The sequence below is a fragment of the Poecilia mexicana genome, unplaced genomic scaffold (genome assembly GCF_051168715.1).
Source record: "Poecilia mexicana isolate PSO_F unplaced genomic scaffold, ASM5116871v1 scaffold_17, whole genome shotgun sequence".
Taxonomy (NCBI): Eukaryota; Metazoa; Chordata; class Actinopteri; order Cyprinodontiformes; family Poeciliidae; genus Poecilia; species Poecilia mexicana.
In genome coordinates this window covers 1,350,247-1,374,851 of record NW_028263386.1, presented here as the reverse complement: position 1 = coordinate 1,374,851, position 24,605 = coordinate 1,350,247, and the positions used below count along the sequence as shown (strand labels likewise).

At 39.6% G+C, this 24,605-nt stretch overlaps 1 protein-coding gene across 1 annotated transcript in view; it reads right to left on the bottom strand.

Moving 5' to 3' along the window:
• Window positions 1-1,293: 1,293 nt before the first annotated feature.
• Window positions 1,294-24,605, bottom strand: part of LOC106912542 (immunoglobulin lambda-like polypeptide 5) — a gene marked incomplete at its 5' end in the record, with an annotated part of 42,711 nt that continues 19,399 nt past the window's right edge. The window contains 3 exons of the mRNA XM_014979354.2: window positions 1,294-1,983; window positions 2,078-2,146; window positions 3,121-3,420. Of these exons, the coding sequence (XP_014834840.2) occupies window positions 1,850-1,983; window positions 2,078-2,146; window positions 3,121-3,420 (503 nt within the window). The remainder of the gene's footprint in view (window positions 1,984-2,077; window positions 2,147-3,120; window positions 3,421-24,605) is intronic.

Below are 24,605 nucleotides of genomic sequence, written 5' to 3'. Positions count from 1 at the left end.
ATAAAAGTTTTGTCCTCAGAGTAACTGAATAATTAACGGCATAAACTCAGCAGAGCTTCTTTAACGTTCAGAAGTTGTGCTGAGTTTTGATTTCAGAGAAATAATTACAGTAAAACCAGGATTAAATCAAACTGTAGTTTCTGATTTTAAATTAAATTAGTTATAGTTAAATAAGTTAAAACAGTTTTAGATGAATAAATTCTGATTTCTGTCACATTTTAATGCAGAAGCTAGAAAACATTGAGATGATCTGAAGGCCCAGATTGAGGCCTTGGAAAGAAATTACTGTTAGGCAGATTTTTACTTTACTTGATTAATTTTATTATGAAGTATTTCTGATCAAACTGGAGTCAAATTTCCAAATTCTCACTGAATGAAAAGGAAACAAGTTTTAACCAAAAATTCACCAGATACAGACCTGGATTTATAAAACATCTTTCATAAGATTTTTATTGATAAAAGAAAAACTGATTCGGAAAAGTTTCAGTCTGATTTTGTTATAATTTGTTACTTTTATACATTATAATCATTTTCATCCTTAAAATGTTTAATTGACTTCCTATTTTGGTCTGATAATTATTATTTTTTAAATATTAAGTGATTGATAATTTGATCAGTTACTCAGTACTTGAGTAACTTTTTACCAAAGACTTGATTCATTTCCTGGATGGATACTTTTAGTTTCTGTTGAGTAAAAACCTGCTGAATTAACTCTGGAGCTCTGCCTCCTGAGGGGCTGATTTCACTGATGGAGCTGATTGCTGAGCTGTGAGTTCAGCTCTGAGCTGTTTCTCTCTCAGATGAAGAACACAGGTGCTTCCTGAACCATTGTTTCAGTCGATGCTTGTAACTGTCATTGTGTTATTAAAGTGAGAAGCCACAGCTAACGGTGTGGAGGCTGCAGAGCACAAACCCACACAGCTGCAGGAAAGGAAGTCTGATTGGCTGCCAGCAGTTTGGTGGCTTCTAATAACCACTGAGAACAGATTCAGATCTGCTGCTCTACAAACTCATCATCTGCTGCATCTCTGTGGTTTGGTTCTGCTTCCTGGAAACATTTTCATTGTTTTTACTGAAACCAACATCAGAGCTGATAGATTGTAAAGTGAATCATCTCAGTCCAGTCAGACGACCAGCATCATTAATTCTCCCTGATCTGCTGCTGATGAAACCACTTCATGTCTCCTGATGAACTCAGAGCCTCATGGAGCCTCATTCACACTTCAGTCAAACCTCTGGATGTTTGAGCAGCTGGAGATTCAGAGGAACATTTAGTAGAAAATAGAAAACTGATTTATTCTGTCAGGATTTATTCACAGCAAAAACTACATGCAGAATAAAGCAAAAACTAGAAAAACATTTGGACAAAATCAGAGTTTTTACATCTTTGCAAAATAAACTGGACAGAAACATTTTTAATTTTTATGAATTAATCTAAATGTTTGGTAAAACTTTATTTGAAGGGGTCAGAATCAGACTGACATGAAATTATAAACATGGAGTCTTTATGAATATTTATGGTAAAGAGTCATTTGGTACATAATTACAATAAAACTGCATTAAAAGAATCAACATTGAATTAATTCATGTCATTTTGGATTAAATCTGACATTTTTTCTAGGAAAATCTGTTAAAAACTAAACTTTTATTAAAGTCAATGACATTAAATCTTCTTGAACTGATTTAGTTTCCTTCATAGCAGATCGTTCTGACGTCTGATTGGCTGAGAATATCTGACTTTATAAAAACAAAGAAGCTCCAGAACTAATTAAAATGAAGCTAAAGCTGAATAAATGATTTTCAGTGATTAATAATAAAATCCTGCGTTGCTGCAGCTGCAGCAGAGGGTTCAGCTGGGGGCCGGTCCCTTGGTCCTGAGGACCATCAGCAGAGAGAGTCCACAGCAGTACACCAGACTCTTCACTATCAGCACTGAGTAGAGCAGGCAGAGCAGCTTCACCCTGCACTGAGCCTGGAAGGACACTGACAGACACACAGACACAGAGACCTCATCAATCTACACATCCAGCTCCTGCTGAGCTGAAGCTCCTCTGGATTCATCAGCAGCTGATCTTACAGTCGAGCTGCAGCTGATCTGCCTGGTCTGGACTCTGTGGAGGACAGGAGGCTGCTGCAGCTGGAAGCTCTGGAGCAGAAAAGGAGGACAAAGTTTGGAGAGAAACAGAGAAACGTCCGTCCTCTGCTGCTCTGCTCGGCCTGACAGAGACTCACATGAAGCTGAGGAAGTCGCTCACTGAGCAGCAGATTTACATTTTATTCACATTTAATTATTTACTATCTTTGCTCTTCAGCATCTGAACTTTTACTTTAACAGATTATATCATTATGGTGGTGAAATAATAAAGTGTTATTATGCAGCTAATCTTTATTAAACACTGATTATATTATCAGATACATTCCTAATGTCTCCAGGCTCTCTAGCGCCCCCACCAGGCCAAGTGTTGCTGTTTTAATCTGTAACATTGACAGATTAAAGAGTCTCTGCTGAAACTCAGCATGGTCAGCATGTGACCACAGACTGAGGTCAGAGGTCACCAGAACTCTGGAGCCACTTCCTGTCTTTACTGGTTTCCACGGCAACAGCTTCAGAGAATAACAAACATTTTAATTAGGATGAAACAACTGAAGTTTCTATTCTTATATTCTGTGTTATTAATAATGTTTTCCAATAAAACATTTATATGGTGATAATTTCAAACTTCCTGTCGACTTTAAACATTTTGTAAAACTGGCTGGATGCCTGGCGCCGCTCCCAGCAGCTTCAGGGAGTTTTCTGCTCAACCTGTTAATATTCATCAGCTCTCCTGCTGCATTGATGATGAAGTTATTATGTTGATGCATTGAAAACAGAGCTGATGGTTAAACTGTGGAGCTGTGATGAGAAGCAGCCGCTTACTGACGGCTGCTGTCTGCAGCTTCATGCAGGTCTGTGACGTTTCTGATGCTACGGATCAAATGTGGTTCAACATTGTGATGCACATGTGGATGTTTACTTATTAGTTATTGATTCTGGTTTTATAAAGTAAATGTCTGGTTATTTTCTGGACGCCTCTTCAGTTTTGGGTCCTGAGAGGAGAAATAACTCGGCAGCTTCCTCACCTTGTGTTGCTGGGGCCTCCACTGGGCCCCCCTCATGCCGCACAGAGCAGCGGTATCTAGATGTGTTGCGTTGATCCCGATCCACCAGTAAGATGGAGGCGGTGCGGTTCGGCTCTCTGAGCTCCAGCTGCTCTTCAGAGGTCAGATCCTTCTCTCCACCGTCCTCCAGTATTTTCCAGGAGATCTGGACCTCAGGAGGAAACATGCCTGAGGCCAGACACAGCAGGAAGCCCTTCCTGTCCCGCTGGGCGCTGGATGCTGCTGGGTACACGCTCACCACGGGCTGCACTACCGGATCACCTGGAGGTCGGCAGCAGAAACCAGCAGATTCAGCCAGCAGCTCTCAGTTTGATACGTTTTGTTAGAAACACAGAGAAACTTTTCCACATGATTCAGAGTTTAGCTGCTGCAGACGATCCAGAGATTCAGCTGGAATCAGTTCATGAGCAGAGAAACGACACAAAGTGGCTCTGAATCTTTGTCTCATTTATTCTGATTTTTAGAAGAACTGAAAATTTTACATGTTTTTAAATCAGATTTTAAACTTTACACACAAATTAATCTGCTGGTTTCAGAGATTTTAACTATTTTAGTAATTCAGTTTATTTACATTTAGCAAATTCACAACAAATGAAGTTACTTTATAAAAATATAGTTTTAATTCAGTCACTTATATTCCAGTTGATCCTGGTTATCGATCAGTTCACTAAGCTCATTAATTATTAATTGAAGCGTTTCTATGGAAACCAGCAGATTGTTTTATAGATTTTTCTGCTCAGATGAAGTTTTTCAGTCAAACTGGTTTTGTTTCTCCTTCCTGTCTTCACTGTGGGGCCCCTCAGGGCCCCTCATGGCCCCTCATGGCCCCTCAGGCCCCTCAGGGCCCCTCATGGCCCCTCAGGGCCCCTCAGGGCCCCTCATGGCCCCTCAGGCCCCTCAGGGCCCCTCAGGGCCCCTCATGGCCCCTCATGGCCCCTCAGGCCCCTCAGGGCCCCTCATGGCCCCTCAGGGCCTCTCAGGGCCCCTCATGGCCCCTGGCCCCTCAGGGCCCCTCAGGGCCCATCATGGCCCCTCAGGGCCCCATGTCGGGCTCCTGCTTTCCTCTTTGTTCTATTTAAAGAAACTTTGGTTTCCTTCTCCGTCGTTCAGAGACTCTCAGGTTCATCACATCATTTATTCTTCATCTGACACAAACTGCTGGAGGCTTCAAACTTTTACATTTAAACCAGTAAAAAACAGAAAAACATCTGAAATATTTCAGTTTATCAGGATGAACATTAAATAATATTTACACATAAATATACAGAAATTAAACTATTTGGATTATGATCAATTTCATGCATATTATTGGATCAAACATTTTCATTTTAAATAATTAATATTAAATTTGTTTGATTTATTCCCACACATTAATACAAGTTCATTATAAAACTGTTTTCATTTATTTGATTAAATTTAAACTTTACATTTGAAAAACTAAACTTTTTTGTTGAAAACTAAATTAATATATTGATGCAACAAAATGTCAAATTTTATATCCAAATATAATACATTTAATAAATATCTTCCACAATTTAAACATATTTACATTTTGAACTCTAAATATTTATAATGACTTAATATTTGGAAATTGAGATGAGATGAAAAAAATAATAATTAAAAACTATATTATTTCTCATCTACAGATAATTTCTATGCAAACTGAATGTTGATCATATTTTTAGTTTATTTTAATATTTAATGACTTCATCAGATGAAATGTTTCAGTGGTCGATTCTAAGTTGTGACTTTTATTATTTAAAGTGTTTTAAAATGCATAAATGCTGAAATGTGATACTAATAAAATTAGATTGACTTAAAATAATAAATTTAAACATTGGTGACAAAGTGTTTCTTATATGTTTCTATAAAACTTTTTTTAAATAAAGAATTTCTTAAAAGATTTCAAAACGTTTCTGTGAACATTTATAATATTTTCAGTTCTTTAGCTGATAAACATTTTTATCTCCTCCAGAAACTTAAAAATGTTAGAGATACAAAAGTAAGAACATTTGCAATGTTTTAAATATTTTATTAATAAATATCTATTTTTACTTTCATGTTAAAGAAACTATTGAGTCTTTTTTCTTTATCAGCAGCTGCAATATAATTTCTATAATGATGGAAAATCTGCAGCAGCAGAAACTAAAAACATTTTAACTTGTAGTTTAAAACAGATGAAGGAAAATAAAAGTTCTTACCGTTTACATAAAGTTTGGTTCCAGAACCAAAAACTGGAGACAAACTGATACAAAAACCTGTCGGCTGATTTTGGTCTGATTATTAAAATTATTTTCTCTGTCGGCTTCATGTAACTCTGAGTTTTAGCAGTTAGTAAATCTATAAAGAATATTTTACAGTAATATAAACTTTTATCAACAGTATTAGCAGATATTACAGGGTCACTGATGGTTTTCAGATTTTATTCTCCAATATCAGTAAAAAGAAAATATAAATATTACATTGATTTTAGAATATTCTTGGATTTTTCAACGTTTTTCATCGATTATTGATTCTTCCTTGATCAATTTTCTATTAATGATAGAAACTAACATGTAAATCCTGAATCAGCATAAAAAAAACTTTAAACCCATTTTAACAGTAAAACCAGTAAATGTTGGTTCTTACCAGTTACAACCAGTTTGGTTCCAGAACCAAAGATCCATCTGACCCACAGTGAGACAGACTGATACTAAAACCTGATTCCTGCTTTTATTACCTCCAGTTTTTCTCTGTCAGCTTCATGTAACTCTGAGTTTTATCAGTCAGTAAATAAATAATATTTTATTAGACATTTATCAACATGATCAGATGTTGCAGTTAGACTCACTCAGAGTTTTCACAAGTTCTTATCCAATATTTAACAGTTCATTTAATAAAGTTGGTCAGATTTTTTTCTAACATGTTTTTCATGAATTATTGACATTTTTATGGTAATTTTCTTCTAGAAAGGACAGAATTTATGAGAATTTGGGCCTGGAGTCAGTTTTGCTCCACTGAGGAAAAATGATTTTATTCATTCAAATCACAGTTTATTAATAGACACCAACAGGTTTTATTACATCAGCAGGTTTGAGCTGATTTAATGTTTTTAACTCCATTTTGTTTCCAAAGAAATAAACAATGACTTCATCATTTTCACATATTTAGATGTTGTTTATATTCACAAAATTCCTAAATATTAAAACTCACATGATTTGGGGTGATGAGTTTTATGTGACTCATAATGTTTAAAACATCTATTCATGAAAAACAGACAAGAAAAATCTGAGCCCCAAAATCACTGCAGCCCTGGGCTACTGCCACAATCAGCCTTTTCTATAGTCGCTTTTTCTAGTAATTAAAAAATTACATTTAAATCCTGAAGCAGCAAAAAGTGACATTAAACAGTAAAACCAGTAAATGTTGATTCTTACCTGTTACAAACAGTTTGGTTCCAGAACCAAAGATCCATTCATACCACAGTGAGACAGACTGATACAAAAACCTGTCGGCTGATTTCTGGTTTTATTATCTTCAGTTTTTATCTTTCAGCTTCATGTAACTCTGAGTTTTAGCATTTAGTAAATATATAAAGAATATTTTACAAGAACTAGAAAATTCCGCAGAAATTTTAAGGGGCATGCCAAAGTGTGCCCGTCGGTTTTTAATCAAGCGTTCTAATGCAAAAAATTAGCATTAATGCTAAAGAAAGCTTCAATGTAGTCAATAACCTGTGGTGAGTCAGAAACATGTTGACTAAACTGCACCTGTACCATTCAGTATGTTGAAATTAATGCATAAGCCAAAATGCTAATATTAGCGTGAAGACTAATATTCATGTAGGATGTTAGGATGTTAGGATGTGCACTGCCTTGCTGCGCAAGGCAGTGCACTAGTGGGGGCAGTAAAATGCTAAAGTTTGTGCTAATGTTGTGCACAATCTTGTGCTAATGTTAATGAACTGCCTTGCTGCGCAAGGCAGTTCACTATCCTGAGGAAAAAAACTGCGAAAAAAGCTTAATATTATTGCAACGCCTACGGCGTTGCACTAGCATGAGAGGAGTGCAGCAACTCTTTGAAGCAGTTAGTTTTTCTGATCAAAGCGGCTTACTGTTCAGCATCCATAAGAGCAATCCGAAAACTTTTTGAAGCATATAAGAGGGCAATTTCTTGTCTCCGATGGAACCACGATTTAAATCTGTAGTTCTCTCTGCACTAACCTGAGAGAAAAACATAATAAAGGCCTGAGAGGAATATTCAGGCTTTTATTTTGAAATTTTCAGTAAGCTTCATTTTAAATGGCCACACTAATCCCATGTCTAACAGTGGTTGGGTTAAACCAGTTCATATATAATGCCTTGCTGCGCAAGGCAGTTCACTATCCTGAGAAAAAAAACATAAAAAAAAGATTTTCATTTTTGCATCGCCTACGGCGATGCACTTTTGTCAGTGCAATTTTCAGAGTTTTATTTTGAAACTTTCAGTAAACTTAATTTTCATAACCACACTAATCCAATGTGTAACAGTGGTTTGGTTAATCCACCTGTATAATGCCCAAAACAGGAAGTAGTTCTAACTGCCAGCTCAGGCCTCCTCTGTAATAATTGAGTGTTCCGCCATGTTGTAGTTCTGACCTTCTGCTCTGCCCTCTGTATTAAAGTGTTCCGCCATATTTAGAACTACAGAGTCTTTGTAGTCCAAACCCCAGCAGTTCTCCCTCTCTGCATTCTGTTGCTATAGTGATGAAAATGCCCTGTGTGTGTCAGACTTATCTATCTTTATGAGACACCCAGTCAGTTTTAATGGAAAAAGCAGTCCGAACGACTGCTTCCCGTTCGGGTTCCGTAAGTCCGATCCAAAAACCGTTTGAAGCATATGAGAGGGCTATTTCTCATCTCATCTATTACCGCGATTCATATCTGTAGCTCAATCACAGTAATTGCAGTGATGAGAGAAAAATGGTGTGCGCTGAGCTCAGAAATTTTTCAGAAAAGTCTGAAAATGAATGGTGGAGTGCCTGAAGGTACCCTGTCACTTGATTTTGCTCTGAAGCACCTTGACAGAAAACCGTCAGCCCTAGAGAAATTTTGAAGACATTTTACCGGAGCAGGCATTCGTATCAATGTCATGACCGACTTTCATACCGATAGACCAATTTTTGCACCCATGAGAGCGATTTCAAAATTATTTTTGGGTCAAAAATCCACTCTTTTTCTCACTCTAAAAAAGCGGCAGTTGGTTTCAGTTACACTCTAAGATTCATCGAAGGTTGGCAGTTGGAAATTTTGCTCGTTTTTCGCTTTTTACGTCGCCATCGTAACTCCGATCCCCAATAAAAATAATAGCTCCAATCTCGGCATCGAGCCGCACGATTTGATACCACTTTTGTGGGTGGGCACGCAGCGGTACGAGCCGCATTAACGGTGACGGAATAATAATAAATAAACTAGAAAATTCCGCAGAAATTTTAAGGGGCATGCCAAAGTGTGCCCGTCGGTTTTTAATCAAGCGTTCTGATGCAAAAAATTAGCATTAATGCTAAAGAAAGCTTCAATGTAGTCAATAACCTGTGGTGAGTCAGAAACATGTTGACTAAACTGCACCTGTACCATTCAGTATGTTGAAATTAATGCATAAGCCAAAATGCTAATATTAGCGTGAAGACTAATATTCATGTAGGATGTTAGGATGTGCACTGCCTTGCGCAGCAAGGCAGTGCACTAGTGGGGGCAGTAAAATGCTAAATTTTGTGCTAATGTTGTGCACAATCTTGTGCTAATGTTAATGAACTGCCTTGCTGCGCAAGGCAGTTCACTATCCTGAGGAAAAAAAATGCGAAAAAAGCTTAATATTATTGCAACGCCTACGGCATTGCACTAGCATGAGAGGAGTGCAGCAACTCTTTGAAGCAGTTAGTTTTTCTGATCAAAGCGGCTTACTGTTCAGCATCCATAAGAGCAATCCGAAAACTTTTTGAAGCATATAAGAGGGCTATTTGTCGTCTCATTTAGTACCGCGATTCATATCTGTAGCTCATTCACAGTAATTGCAGTGATGAGAGAAAAATGGTGTGCGCTGAGCTCAGAACTTTTTGCAGAAATGTATGTAAAAAGAGCAATTACATGATGTAAAAATTGTCAAGGCTTTTATTTTGAAAATTTTCAATAAGCTTCATTTGAAATTGCCACACTAATTTCATGTGTAATAGTGATCAGGTTAAATCAGTTATATAATGCTCAAAGCACAAGTTGTTTATAATACCAGCCAACTCCTCCTCTGTAATAATTGAGTGTTCCGCCATGTTGTAGTTCTGACATGCTGCTCAGGCCTCTGTTTTAACTGAGTCTTGGCCATAGATAGAACTACAGTTATGGCAGTTATGGCTGCTGGTTTGTAGTCCAAACCAGCAGATTTGCCTTTCTCTGGATTCTGTTGCTATAGCGATTGGCCCTCAGCCAACTGCTGTGTGTGTGAGACAGAAAGCTGGGGAAGGATTTCAATCTTTGAGACAACCATGAAATGCTAATGTTAATGAACTGCCTTGCTGCGCAAGGCAGTTCACTATCCTGAGAAAAAAAACATAAAAAAAAGATTTTCATTTTTGCATCGCCTACGGCGATGCACTTTTGTCAGTGCAATTTTCAGAGTTTTATTTTGAAACTTTCAGTAAACTTAATTTTCATAACCACACTAATCCAATGTGTAACAGTGGTTTGGTTAATCCACCTGTATAATGCCCAAAACAGGAAGTAGTTCTAACTGCCAGCTCAGCCCTCCTCTGTAATAATTGAGTGTTCCGCCATGTTGTAGTTCTGACCTTCTGCTCTGCCCTCTGTATTAAAGTGTTCCGCCATATTTAGAACTACAGAGTCTTTGTAGTCCAAACCCCAGCAGTTCTCCCTCTCTGCATTCTGTTGCTATAGTGATGAAAGTGCCCTGTGTGTGTCAGACTTATCTATCTTTATGAGACACCCAGTCAGTTTTAATGGAAAAAGCAGTCCGAACGACTGCTTCCCGTTCGGGTTCCGTAAGTCCGATCCAAAAACCGTTTGAAGCATATGAGAGGGCTATTTCTCATCTCATCTATTACCGCGATTCATATCTGTAGCTCAATCACAGTAATTGCAGTGATGAGAGAAAAATGGTGTGCGCTGAGCTCAGAGATTTTTCAGAAATGTATGTAAAACACTGGGGAGGAACGTCAGTTAGTCCTGTCCCAAAACTTTGCTCTGAAGCACCTGGACAGAAAACCGTAAGCCCTAGGGAAATTTTGAAAACATTTTACCGGAGCAGGCATACGTATCAATGTCATGACCAACTTTCATACCAATAGAGCAATTTTTGCGCGCATGAGAGCGATTTCAAAATTATTTTGGGATCAAAATTCCACCCTTTTTCTCACTCTAAAAAGCGGCAGTTGGTTTCAGTTACACTCTAAGGTTTCGGCAGTTGGAAATTTCGCTCGTTTTTCGCTTTTTACGTCGCCGTCGTAACTCCGATCCCCAATAAAAATAATAGCTCCCTTCCCGGGATTGAGCCGCACGTTTTGATACCACTTTTGTGGGTGGGAACGCAGCGGTACGAGCCGCATTAATGGTAACGGAAGAAAAATAAATAACTATAACTAGAAAATTCCGCAGAAATTTTAAGGGGCATGCCAAAGTGTGCCCGTCGGTTTTTAATCAAGCGTTCTAATGCAAAAAATTAGCATTAATGCTAAAGAAAGCTTCAATGTAGTCAATAACCTGTGGTGAGTCAGAAACATGTTGACTAAACTGCACCTGTACCATTCAGTATGTTGAAATTAATGCATAAGCCAAAATGCTAATATTAGCGTGAAGACTAATATTCATGTAGGATGTTAGGATGTGCACTGCCTTGCGCAGCAAGGCAGTGCACTAGTGGGGGCAGTAAAATGCTAAACTTGTGCTAATGTTAATGAACTGCCTTGCTGCGCAAGGCAGTTCACTATCCTGAGGAAAAAAAATGCGAAAAAAGCTTAATATTATTGCAACGCCTACGGCGTTGCACTAGCATGAGAGGAATATGCAGACTTTTATTTTGAAACTTTCAGTAGGCTTCATTTTAACCACCACACCAATTCAATGTGTAAAAGTAGTTTGTTTAAACATTTCACATAAAGCCCAAAGCTGATGTGAAAAATATCAAGGCTTTTATTTTGAAATTTTCATTAAGCTTCATTTTAATTGACCACAGCAATAAAATGTGTAACAGTGGTTGGGTTAATCCAACTATATAATGCCCAAAACAGCAAGTAGTTCTAAATGCCAGTTCAGCCCTAATCTGTGGTATCTGAAAGTTCCGCCATGTTGTAGTTCTGACCTTCAGTCATTGTAGTTCTAAAGAGCAGCTCAACTATCATGTTAGTGAGACACACAGGGAGAGAGAATTCTAACTGTTTGAAGCAGTTAGTTTTTCTGATCAAAGCGGCTTACTGTTCAGCATCCATAAGAGCAATCCGAAAACTTTTTGAAGCATATAAGAGGGCAATTTCTTGTCTCCGATGGAAACACGATTTAAATCTGTAGTTGTCTCTGCACTAACCTGAGAGAAAAACATAATAAAGGCCCAAGAGGAATATTCAGGCTTTTATTTTGAAATTTTCAGTAAGCTTCATTTTAAATGGCCACACTAATCCAATATCTAACAGTGGTTGGGTTAAACCAGTTTATATATAATGCCCAGAACATTCTGCCCTGTCTGTAGTTATAACATTCTGCTCACCTTCTTTCTGTAATAAGTCAGAGTTCCACCATTATTTACTTCTTAACTGCCAGCTCAGCCCTCCTTTGTAATGATTGAGGGTTCCACCATGTTGACCTTCCGACCTTCTGCTCAGGCCTCTGTAGTAAAGTGTTCCATCGTGTTTAGAACTACAAAGATGGTGTGTGAGGGTTCTCACATTAACCAGCCAGAGAGACGCTGAATGGGATTCAAAAATAATCTTAATTTATTACAAAAAAGTTCAAAAATAATCAAACAATGAAGAATTGGGCCCAAAAACTGAGGTCAACATAACAAACTACAACTCAGGTGTTAACACAAAGAACTCAAGCACAAAACTGACCTAACTAACAAGACATGAGGGGAACTTAAATAGTGGCTGATCAGACCACTGCTGACACACAAGGGGTAATTTAAACATACAAAAACTTAAATAAATACAATACCAAATCTTTAAATTAAACAAACATTAGACTGAAACTACCAAATAGAAAAAGCATTAAATGGTCAAATTATATTAAAGAAAACCAAATTTCCCCATTCCCTGGCAAACAAATGGAACGGCCCGCTGAGGAGGTTTGCCAGCCATATAAGGACGTCAATTAGCTGGAGTTGGTCTGTGACTCTCCAGGAGCAGCTCCAAAGGAAACTGGGAACTCAAAACAAATAAATTAATTTGTTGCTTTCAACAAAAATATAAAGAACTGACAAATAAGGTTAACTAAATGTGTGCACTCCAAACAGTTAACCAAAAAAGTCAGACTAATGAAAATAATTAACAAAAATCTAAACTATTCACTAATTAATGTCTAAATTAATGTAAAGGATAAAACAAACAAAATGATTACCATTCAGGTCAGTGTGACAGTAGGGTCAGCTGTCACATTCCCCCTCCCTTCAGAAGGGTCATCACACCAACGAGAGAGGTAGTCTGCGGTCACATTCAGCTTACCAGGTATGTGCTGGACTGTAAAGCGGAAGGGTTGCAGAGCAAGAGACCATCTTGTAATGCGACTATTTGTATCCTTCATTCGCTGAAGCCACTGGAGAGCTTTGTGATCTGTCTGGAGGATGAACTCTCTTCCCAGCAGATAATACTTTAGGGAGTCCAGAGCCCACTTTATGGCGAGGGCCTCCTTTTCCACTGTAGAATAACGGACTTCTCTAGGGTGTAGCTTACGACTTATGAAAGCTACAGGCTGTAAAGCCTCATCACCTTGCAGGAGGACTGCGCCAATACCCCTTTCTGAGGCATCTGTTTGTAGAATAAAACTTTTGTCAAAGTCAGGACACTTCAGGACAGAACTCTGACCCAGAGCTTGTTGAATGTCATGAAATGCTGCAATTGTCTTCTCGGTCCACTGGACTTTACTTGGACATTTAGATCCAGTCATATCTGTCAAAGAGGCAGCTCTGGCTAAAAAGGTTTTTATGAATCTGTGATAGAAACCTGCCATCCCTAGAAATGACCTCAATTGCTTTTTGGTTTGAGGCAATGGACAGGATTCAATAGCATGAATCTTGCGAACTTGTGGCTTGAGTTCACCATTTCCAATTATGAAACCCAGGTATTCTGTCTCAGATTGTGCAAAAACACATTTTGCTGGGTTAATGGTCAAACCTGCGCCTTGGATGAGGCCCAAAATTTCTTGTAAATGCTGAAGATGATCCTCCCACGAGTTACTATATATGACAATGTCATCAAGATAGGCACAGGCATAGTGATCACATCCACGCAGTACCTGATCCATGAGTCTTTGGAAGGTAGCAGGTGCGCCATGCAATCCAAAGGGCAAAACTGTAAACTGGAAGAGTCCCCAAGGGGTCCGAAAGGCCGTCAACTCCCTGGACTGCTCAGAAAGGGGTACTTGCCAGTAAGCTTTGCACAAGTCGATAGTTGTTAGGTACTTAGCTTTGCCCAATCTATTGACCATGTCATCGATGCGAGGAGTAGGGTAGGAATCAAACTTTGACACAGAATTAAGGTACCTGAAGTCTATACAGAAGCGCATCGTTCCATCTTTCTTCGGCACCAAGACGACAGGATTACACCACTCACTTTTTGAAGATTCAATAATCCCAAGGGACTGCATCAGTTCCATCTCTCTCTTCAGGGAGCTGAGAAGGCGTTCTGGAATCCTATAGCTCAGACGTTTAACTTTAGCATCACTTTTCAACACAATCTCGTGTTCAAGAATGTCTGTGCGACCTGGATATTCTTTAAATATCTGAGGATTACATAATGCTCTAACCTGAAGTTGTTGTTCACTTGACAGATGTTTCAGGTCAAGCTCCATGGGTGTGGTTGAGGGCAGGAACTGATCATCAACTGCTTCCTCCTCTTCCACAGCTCTAATCAGCATGACTTCTGCCCCCATTTTAGGTCGCTCTGTCCACTCCTTAAGGAGGTTCACATGCAGCACTTTGGTGGAATGTGGTCGTCCCACTTTAACAACTTTGTAGGTGGTAGGTCCAAGCTGTTTTGCTACCTCAAATGGCCCCTGCCACTTGGCCAAAAGCTTGCTCTCACTGGATGGTAGCATAACCAGAACCTTCTGGCCTGGGACAAAGGTCCTCTGCCGGGCTGACTTGTCGTACCAAGCCTTCTGGTACTTTTGGGCTGCTGCCATGTGTTGCTGGGCCAAAGCTGTCATCTTTTGTAGCCTCTCTCTCATCTGCATAACATAGGAGATAACATTAACAGGCTCTTCCCTCCCCTCTTCTCCAGCCCAGGTCTCCTTTAATAGCGCCAGAGGTCCCCTCACCTCATGACCATATAAAAGTTCAAAAGGAGAGAACCCGGTGGAGGCCTGTGGTACTTCTCTGTAGGCGAAGAGGAGATAAGGCAACCATTGATCCCAATCGGAGCCAGTTTCATCCACAAACTTACGCAGCATCTGTTTGAGTGTTTGGTTGAATCTCTCCGTGAGCCCGTCGGTCTGTGGATGATAAGGGGTAGTTCGAACACCCTTAATCCCCAGCAGCTGATATACCTGCTTTAGGAGAGTAGACATGAAGTTAGTGCCTTGATCTGTCACAATTTCACAGGGAAATCCAACCCTTGAAAAAAATTGCACCAAGGAGAAAGCCACAGCTCTTGCTTTAATTGTCTTTAATGGAAACACTTCTGGGTACTTGGTTGCATAGTCTGTTATCACCAGCATATATCTGTGTCCATATTTGCTTCTTTCAAGTGGACCCACAATGTCCATACCCAAGCGCTCAAAAGGTGTGTCAATTAGGGGAAGAGGTTGCAGTGGAGCTCTAGAAGGGAACTTATTAGAGGTTAATTGGCACTGAGGGCAGGTCCTACAGAACTGTGCAACATCAGTCCGTAATCCAGGCCAGTAGAAATGGCGCTTGATGCGAGCCAAGGTCTTGTGGCTCCCTAGGTGGCCAGCCCAGGGAATTGAGTGGCCCAAAATGAGCACCATCTCTCTTGCTTCCTTAGGGACGACAAGTTGCTTAAATGCCCCCTGTTGGCGGTAAAGGATATTTTTCTGTAGAACAAACTCTTCAGCACCATCTCTGTGGTCACCTTTCTGAGGTTCTTTGGCTTTCAGAAAAAGAGCAGCCAGACTGGAGTCATCACGCTGGATTTGAGCCATATTTAAAGGCACTTTAAAACCCTGTGGCAGATCCTGAACCCCTTCTGTAGATGTAACAGGTGTATGCAGAAACTTTTCCTGTCTCTTTTGTCGACATGATTTTCTAGATTTTCCAGGCTGCACGTCTAAGTCTGCATCATAAAAAGGCAGCACACTCAGAGTTGGAGGAGACTCTTCTGGCTGTTTTGCTTGAGAACGAGTCACTACATTGCAGTTCTGTGGTTTATGTAGCAAATCAAACAAAATGGGTAAATCACTACCTAATACTACTGGAAAAGGAAGATTTTCTGCAACACCAACATTCAGTAGGTATAGTTGTCCTTGCACTTCAATATAAATATCCGCTGTGGGGTATGGCCTTTCATCACCATGCACACATCGGATAGGGATTGTGTCAGATGTACAAATTATATTAGATGGAACCAGCTCTCTTTCAACAAGAGTCTGAACACTCCCAGTGTCAATTAAGGCTTTCACACTTTTCCCATTAACTTTAACATCACTCAGTTTCACCGACTGTCCAACACTGATGCAATTGTCACTTTTAAGTGGGACAACACACAGCTGAGTGAGTTTGGGAGGGTTTTTTGGACACATGGGTTTTGTATGGCCTTCTTGACCACACAAATAACAAACAGGCACTTTATTATATTGCTTGGGTGTTGTGCTTACTGACTGATTTTCCCTTAGGAAGGCCTTACCCACAGCAGATACACCCTTTTGGTGGTGTTGTACAGGTGCAGCTCTGCGTGTGTCTTTAGCTGCCTTCCAAGAGGAGTAACTCCATGGTTGTCCTTTCCGTCTTGCAGCCACAAACACCTCAGCCAGTGAAGCAGCTTTGGAAGCTGTTGGAGGATCATGTTCCCGGACCCAAACCTGAAGCTCAGGAGACAGCATACGGAGATATTGCTCCAAAACAATAACTTCACCAATGGCTTTCACTGTTTTACCTCTAGGTTGGATCCATTTTTCATACAACTCTTTTAACCTTACATACAGCTCCTTGGGAGTTTCTCCAGGTTCCACTTCTGTAGAACGAAATCTCTGGCGATAGGTTTCTGGATTAATGTCATATTTCTTAAGAATTGCCTCTTTAACAGATGTATAATCATCCACTTCATCAATGTCCATATGCACATAAGCGCTTCTGGCTTTTCCAGTGAGCAATGGAACCAGACGGAAGACCCAGTCATTCTCTGGCCAGTTACATGAAACTGCAATCCTCTCAAAAGTAATTAAAAAATGTTCAATATCATCAGTTTCTGTTAATTTTTCTAATTTAGGCTCCAAGAAGGAACGAAACTGACCTGAAGTGGAGATGACTTTGCGGTCCCCTGGTAGCAGATATTTATCCTTTGGTTCTGGTTCATCTGAATCAGAGTTTTCCAGCTTAGCAGGTTCAGGTGTTGGAGAAGTTTGGGCCTGCACTTCTGATTGCAAGAGACTAAATTGGTGCTGGAGAGACCTGAACCGTTGATCTTGGCGAGCTGCTTCCTCTCTCATCATTCTATTCTGTTCCTCCTGCTGGCTCATGTGGGCACGAAGAATACTGACAAGATCTGTATATGTTGGTTCTTTTACCTCTTCACCCTCAGTGCCTACATGTCCTCCAGATGCTCCTGCTTCAGTGCAATCAGCCTGCTCATCAAGGTCTGCTGTTCCTTGAGACTCCACCAAATTGCCTCGTTTACTCCTTCCTCCACGCTGCATGTTTCCATCAGGGTTGGTAATGGGGGGAAAAAAAAAACTTTGTACTCCTGGCTGGTAAGACCCCACTTCTGACACCAACTGTGAGGGTTCTCACATTAACCAGCCAGAGAGACGCTGAATGGGATTCAAAAATAATCTTAATTTATTACAAAAAAGTTCAAAAATAATCAAACAATGAAGAATTGGGCCCAAAAACTGAGGTCAACATAACAAACTACAACTCAGGTGTTAACACAAAGAACTCAAGCACAAAACTGACCTAACTAACAAGACATGAGGGGAACTTAAATAGTGGCTGATCAGACCACTGCTGACACACAAGGGGTAATTTAAACATACAAAAACTTAAATAAATACAATACCAAATCTTTAAATTAAACAAACATTAGACTGAAACTACCAAATAGAAAAAGCATTAAATGGTCAAATTATATTAAAGAAAACCAAATTTCCCCATTCCCTGGCAAACAAATGGAACGGCCCGCTGAGGAGGTTTGCCAGCCATATAAGGACGTCAATTAGCTGGAGTTGGTCTGTGACTCTCCAGGAGCAGCTCCAAAGGAAACTGGGAACTCAAAACAAATAAATTAATTTGTTGCTTTCAACAAAAATATAAAGAACTGACAAATAAGGTTAACTAAATGTGTGCACTCCAAACAGTTAACCAAAAAAGTCAGACTAATGAAAATAATTAACAAAAATCTAAACTATTCACTAATTAATGTCTAAATTAATGTAAAGGATAAAACAAACAAAATGATTACCATTCAGGTCAGTGTGACAGTAGGGTCAGCTGTCACATGGTGTTTTTGTAGTCCTAAGGAGCAGTTTGGCTTTTGTCTGTGTTCTGTTGCTATAGTGACCAAGCCTCCCCCTGTGTTTCTCCAGACAGGGGGAGAAACAATTCTATCTGTTTGAGCCAGCCAGTTTCACTCCAAAAAGCTGTTCGAACAACTCCTTTCCATTCGGGAACCGTGATACGTATTCGAAAACCGTTTGAAGCGTATGAGAGGGCTATTTGTCGTCTCATTTAGTACCGCGATTCATATCTGTAGCTCATTCACAGTAATTGCAGTGATGAGAGAAAAATGGTGTGCGCTGAGCTCAGAACTTTTTGCAGAAATGTATGTAAAAAGAGCAATTACATGATGTAAAAATTGTCAAGGCTTTTATTTTGAAAAATTTCAATAAGCTTCATTTGAAATTGCCACACTAATTTCATGTGTAATAGTGATCAGGTTAAATCAGTTATATAATGCTCAAAGCACAAGTTGTTTATAATACCAGCCAACTCCTCCTCTGTAATAATTGAGTGTTCCGCCATGTTGTAGTTCTGACATGCTGGTCAGGCCTCTATTTTAACTGAGTCTTGGCCATAGATAGAACTACAGTTATGGCAGTTATGGCTGCTGGTTTGTAGTCCAAACCAGCAGCCTTTCTCTGGATTCTGTTGCAATCTTTAAGACAACCATGAAATGCTAATGTTAATGAACTGCCTTGCTGCGCAAGGCAGTTCACTATCCTGAGAAAAAAAACATAAAAAAAAGATTTTCATTTTTGCATCGCCTACGGCGATGCACTTTTGTCAGTGCAATTTTCAGAGTTTTATTTTGAAACTTTCAGTAAACTTAATTTTCATAACCACACTAATCCAATGTGTAACAGTGGTTTGGTTAATCCACCTGTATAATGCCCAAAACAGGAAGTAGTTCTAACTGCCAGCTCAGGCCTCCTCTGTAATAATTGAGTGTTCCGCCATGTTGTAGTTCTGACCTTCTGCTCTGCCCTCTGCATTAAAGTGTTCCGCCATATTTAGAACTACAGAGTCTTTGTAGTCCAAACCCCAGCAGTTCTCCCTCTCTGCATTCTGTTGCTATAGTGATGAAAGTGCCCTGTGTGTGTCAGACTTATCTATCTTTATGAGACACCCAGTCAGTTTTAATGGAAAAAGCAGTCCGAACGACTGCTTCCCGTTCGGGTTCCGTAAGTCCGATCCAAAAACCGTTTGAAGCATATGAGAGGGCTATTTCTCATCTCATCTATTACCGCGATTCATATCTGTAGCTCAATCACAGTAATTGCAGTGATGAGAGAAAAATGGTGTGCGCTGAGCTCAGAGATTTTTCAGAAATGTATGTAAAACACTGGAGAGGAGCGTCAGTTATCCTGTCCCAAAACTTTGCTCTGAAGCACCTGGACCGAAAACCATAAGCCCTAGGGAAATTTTGAAAACATTTTACCGGAGCAGGCATTCGTATCAATGTCATGACCGACTTTCATACCAATAGAGCAATTTTTGCACCCATGAGAGCGATTTCAAAATTATTTTGGGGTCAAAATTCCACTCTTTTTCTCACTCTAAAAAGCGGCAGTTGGTTTCAGTTACACTCTAAGGTTTCGGCAGTTGGAAATTTCGCTCGTTTTTCGCTTTTTACGTCGCCGTCGTAACTCCGATCCCCAATAAAAGTAATAGCTCCAATGCCGGGATCGAGACACACGTTTTGATACCACTTTTGTGGGTGGGCACGCAGCGGTACGAGCCGCATTAACGGTAATGGAAGAAGTTGTTATAATAATAATAATATCCAGGCGTTCTATTGGGTGTAGAACAATAGGTGCCTGCCATGCAATGCATGGAGGCAGTGACTGACCTGCTTCGCAGGTCAGTCACTGCTCTCCTTATGCATTGCTAATGGCATGCCCCAATAATAATAAAGAGGCGTTCTATTGGGTGTAGAACAATAGGTGCCTGCCATGCAATGCATGGAGGCAGTGACTGACCTGCTTCGCAGGTCAGTCACTGCTCTCCTTATGCATTGCTAATGGCATGCCCCAACTAGAAAATTCCGCAGAAATTTTAAGGGGCATGCCAAAGTGTGCCCGTCGGTTTTTAATCAAGCGTTCTGATGCAAAAAATTAGCATTAATGCTAAAGAAAGCTTCAATGTAGTCAATAACCTGTGGTGAGTCAGAAACATGTTGACTAAACTGCACCTGTACCATTCAGTATGTTGAAATTAATGCATAAGCCAAAATGCTAATATTAGCGTGAAGACTAATATTCATGTAGGATGTTAGGATGTGCACTGCCTTGCGCAGCAAGGCAGTGCACTAGTGGGGGCAGTAAAATGCTAAATTTTGTGCTAATGTTGTGCACAATCTTGTGCTAATGTTAATGAACTGCCTTGCTGCGCAAGGCAGTTCACTATCCTGAGGAAAAAAAATGCGAAAAAAGCTTAATATTATTGCAACGCCTACGGCATTGCACTAGCATGAGAGGAGTGCAGCAACTCTTTGAAGCAGTTAGTTTTTCTGATCAAAGCGGCTTACTGTTCAGCATCCATAAGAGCAATCCGAAAACTTTTTGAAGCATATAAGAGGGCTATTTGTCGTCTCATTTAGTACCGCGATTCATATCTGTAGCTCATTCACAGTAATTGCAGTGATGAGAGAAAAATGGTGTGCGCTGAGCTCAGAACTTTTTGCAGAAATGTATGTAAAAAGAGCAATTACATGATGTAAAAATTGTCAAGGCTTTTATTTTGAAAATTTTCAATAAGCTTCATTTGAAATTGCCACACTAATTTCATGTGTAATAGTGATCAGGTTAAATCAGTTATATAATGCTCAAAGCACAAGTTGTTTATAATACCAGCCAACTCCTCCTCTGTAATAATTGAGTGTTCCGCCATGTTGTAGTTCTGACATGCTGCTCAGGCCTCTGTTTTAACTGAGTCTTGGCCATAGATAGAACTACAGTTATGGCAGTTATGGCTGCTGGTTTGTAGTCCAAACCAGCAGATTTGCCTTTCTCTGGATTCTGTTGCTATAGCGATTGGCCCTCAGCCAACTGCTGTGTGTGTGAGACAGAAAGCTGGGGAAGGATTTCAATCTTTGAGACAACCATGAAATGCTAATGTTAATGAACTGCCTTGCTGCGCAAGGCAGTTCACTATCCTGAGAAAAAAAACATAAAAAAAAGATTTTCATTTTTGCATCGCCTACGGCGATGCACTTTTGTCAGTGCAATTTTCAGAGTTTTATTTTGAAACTTTCAGTAAACTTAATTTTCATAACCACACTAATCCAATGTGTAACAGTGGTTTGGTTAATCCACCTGTATAATGCCCAAAACAGGAAGTAGTTCTAACTGCCAGCTCAGCCCTCCTCTGTAATAATTGAGTGTTCCGCCATGTTGTAGTTCTGACCTTCTGCTCTGCCCTCTGTATTAAAGTGTTCCGCCATATTTAGAACTACAGAGTCTTTGTAGTCCAAACCCCAGCAGTTCTCCCTCTCTGCATTCTGTTGCTATAGTGATGAAAGTGCCCTGTGTGTGTCAGACTTATCTATCTTTATGAGACACCCAGTCAGTTTTAATGGAAAAAGCAGTCCGAACGACTGCTTCCCGTTCGGGTTCCGTAAGTCCGATCCAAAAACCGTTTGAAGCATATGAGAGGGCTATTTCTCATCTCATCTATTACCGCGATTCATATCTGTAGCTCAATCACAGTAATTGCAGTGATGAGAGAAAAATGGTGTGCGCTGAGCTCAGAGATTTTTCAGAAATGTATGTAAAACACTGGGGAGGAACGTCAGTTAGTCCTGTCCCAAAACTTTGCTCTGAAGCACCTGGACAGAAAACCGTAAGCCCTAGGGAAATTTTGAAAACATTTTACCGGAGCAGGCATACGTATCAATGTCATGACCAACTTTCATACCAATAGAGCAATTTTTGCGCGCATGAGAGCGATTTCAAAATTATTTTGGGATCAAAATTCCACCCTTTTTCTCACTCTAAAAAGCGGCAGTTGGTTTCAGTTACACTCTAAGGTTTCGGCAGTTGGAAATTTCGCTCGTTTTTCGCTTTTTACGTCGCCGTCGTAACTCCGATCCCCAATAAAAATAATAGCTCCCTTCCCGGGATTGAGCCGCACGTTTTGATACCACTTTTGTGGGTGGGAACGCAGCGGTACGAGCCGCATTAATGGTAACGGAAGAAAAATAAATAACTATAATAATAACTAGAAAAATAGCTGTTCCTAGCGAAACAGCCGTGAGAATGCATATTTGCAGAATGACTGCAGCAGAAATGCAACCAGTGGAAGTTGAAGGCATACAGAAAAGTTGAAAAGCTAAAAGAAATTAAAAACCAGTGGAAGTTGAAGGCATACACAAAAGTTGAAAAGCTAAAAGATAGTAAAAACCAGTGGAAGTTGAAAGCATACACAAAAGTTGAAAAGCTAAAAGATAGTAAAAACCAGTGGAAGTTGAAGGCATACACAAAAGTTGAATAGTTAAAAGATAGTAAAAACCAGTGGAAGTTGAAGGCATACACAGAAGTTGAATAGCTAAAAGATATTAAAAACCAGTGGAAGTTGAAGGCATACAGAAAAGTTGAAAAGCTAAAAGAAATTGAGAACCAGTGGAAGTTGAAGGCATACACAAAAGTTGAATACTTAAAAGATATTAAAAACCAGTGGAAGTTGAAGGCATAAACAAAAGTTGAATAGTTAAAAGATAGTAAAAACCAGTGGAAGTTGAAAGCTTACATAAAAGTAGACAAGCAGAATGCACTGAAACATATAAAAACAGAGCGCGAGAGAAAAATACATTGAAAGAATAGGAGAAAGTGTGACATGGTTGTACTCCAGAGAAATTTGACAGAAAACAGTAAGACCTGGAGCAATGATAGTAATAATTCCATAAAGTAGACACACGTAGCTACATTTTAATGCATAAATTATTTCTCTACAGTGAAATATGTATGAACAGCATCATTTTGTTTGTCAAAAAGCAGAAAAAGTTCAAAAACGGCAGTTACTAGAGTGTACACTCTAGCAACTGATGTCAGTTAGTGAATTCCACCATAGGAATGAATGGGGCAATAAATTTGCACAAAAGGGCAATTATTTCAAAAAGTGCAATAGTGAAGTTTACCAAAAATCATAGCAGGAATCTCCAGAAGAAGCTGAACGTTTTGATATATGAATTAGTACAATTAGTGAAAGATAGTGGAAGTAGTTGAAGGACAAAAAACGTACGGAAACAGAATAATAATAATAATAATAATAATAATAATAAAGGGAAACAGAAACACTAGTAGTGAGAATGCATTGAATGCATTCTCACTGATAAAGAGGCGTTCTATTGGGTGTAGAACAATAGGTGCCTGCCATGCAATGCATGGAGGCAGTGACTGACCTGCTTCGCAGGTCAGTCACTGCTCTCCTTATGCATTGCTAATGGCATGCCCCAATAACTAGAAAATTCCGCAGAAATTTTAAGGGGCATGCCAAAGTGTGCCCGTCGGTTTTTAATCAAGCGTTCTGATGCAAAAAATTAGCATTAATGCTAAAGAAAGCTTCAATGTAGTCAATAACCTGTGGTGAGTCAGAAACATGTTGACTAAACTGCACCTGTACCATTCAGTATGTTGAAATTAATGCATAAGCCAAAATGCTAATATTAGCGTGAAGACTAATATTCATGTAGGATGTTAGGATGTGCACTGCCTTGCGCAGCAAGGCAGTGCACTAGTGGGGGCAGTAAAATGCTAAATTTTGTGCTAATGTTGTGCACAATCTTGTGCTAATGTTAATGAACTGCCTTGCTGCGCAAGGCAGTTCACTATCCTGAGGAAAAAAAATGCGAAAAAAGCTTAATATTATTGCAACGCCTACGGCATTGCACTAGCATGAGAGGAGTGCAGCAACTCTTTGAAGCAGTTAGTTTTTCTGATCAAAGCGGCTTACTGTTCAGCATCCATAAGAGCAATCCGAAAACTTTTTGAAGCATATAAGAGGGCTATTTGTTGTCTCATTTAGTACCGCGATTCATATCTGTAGCTCATTCACAGTAATTGCAGTGATGAGAGAAAAATGGTGTGCGCTGAGCTCAGAACTTTTTGCAGAAATGTATGTAAAAAGAGCAATTACATGATGTAAAAATTGTCAAGGCTTTTATTTTGAAAATTTTCAATAAGCTTCATTTGAAATTGCCACACTAATTTCATGTGTAATAGTGATCAGGTTAAATCAGTTATATAATGCTCAAAGCACAAGTTGTTTATAATACCAGCCAACTCCTCCTCTGTAATAATTGAGTGTTCCGCCATGTTGTAGTTCTGACATGCTGCTCAGGCCTCTGTTTTAACTGAGTCTTGGCCATAGATAGAACTACAGTTATGGCAGTTATGGCTGCTGGTTTGTAGTCCAAACCAGCAGATTTGCCTTTCTCTGGATTCTGTTGCTATAGCGATTGGCCCTCAGCCAACTGCTGTGTGTGTGAGACAGAAAGCTGGGGAAGGATTTCAATCTTTGAGACAACCATGAAATGCTAATGTTAATGAACTGCCTTGCTGCGCAAGGCAGTTCACTATCCTGAGAAAAAAAACATAAAAAAA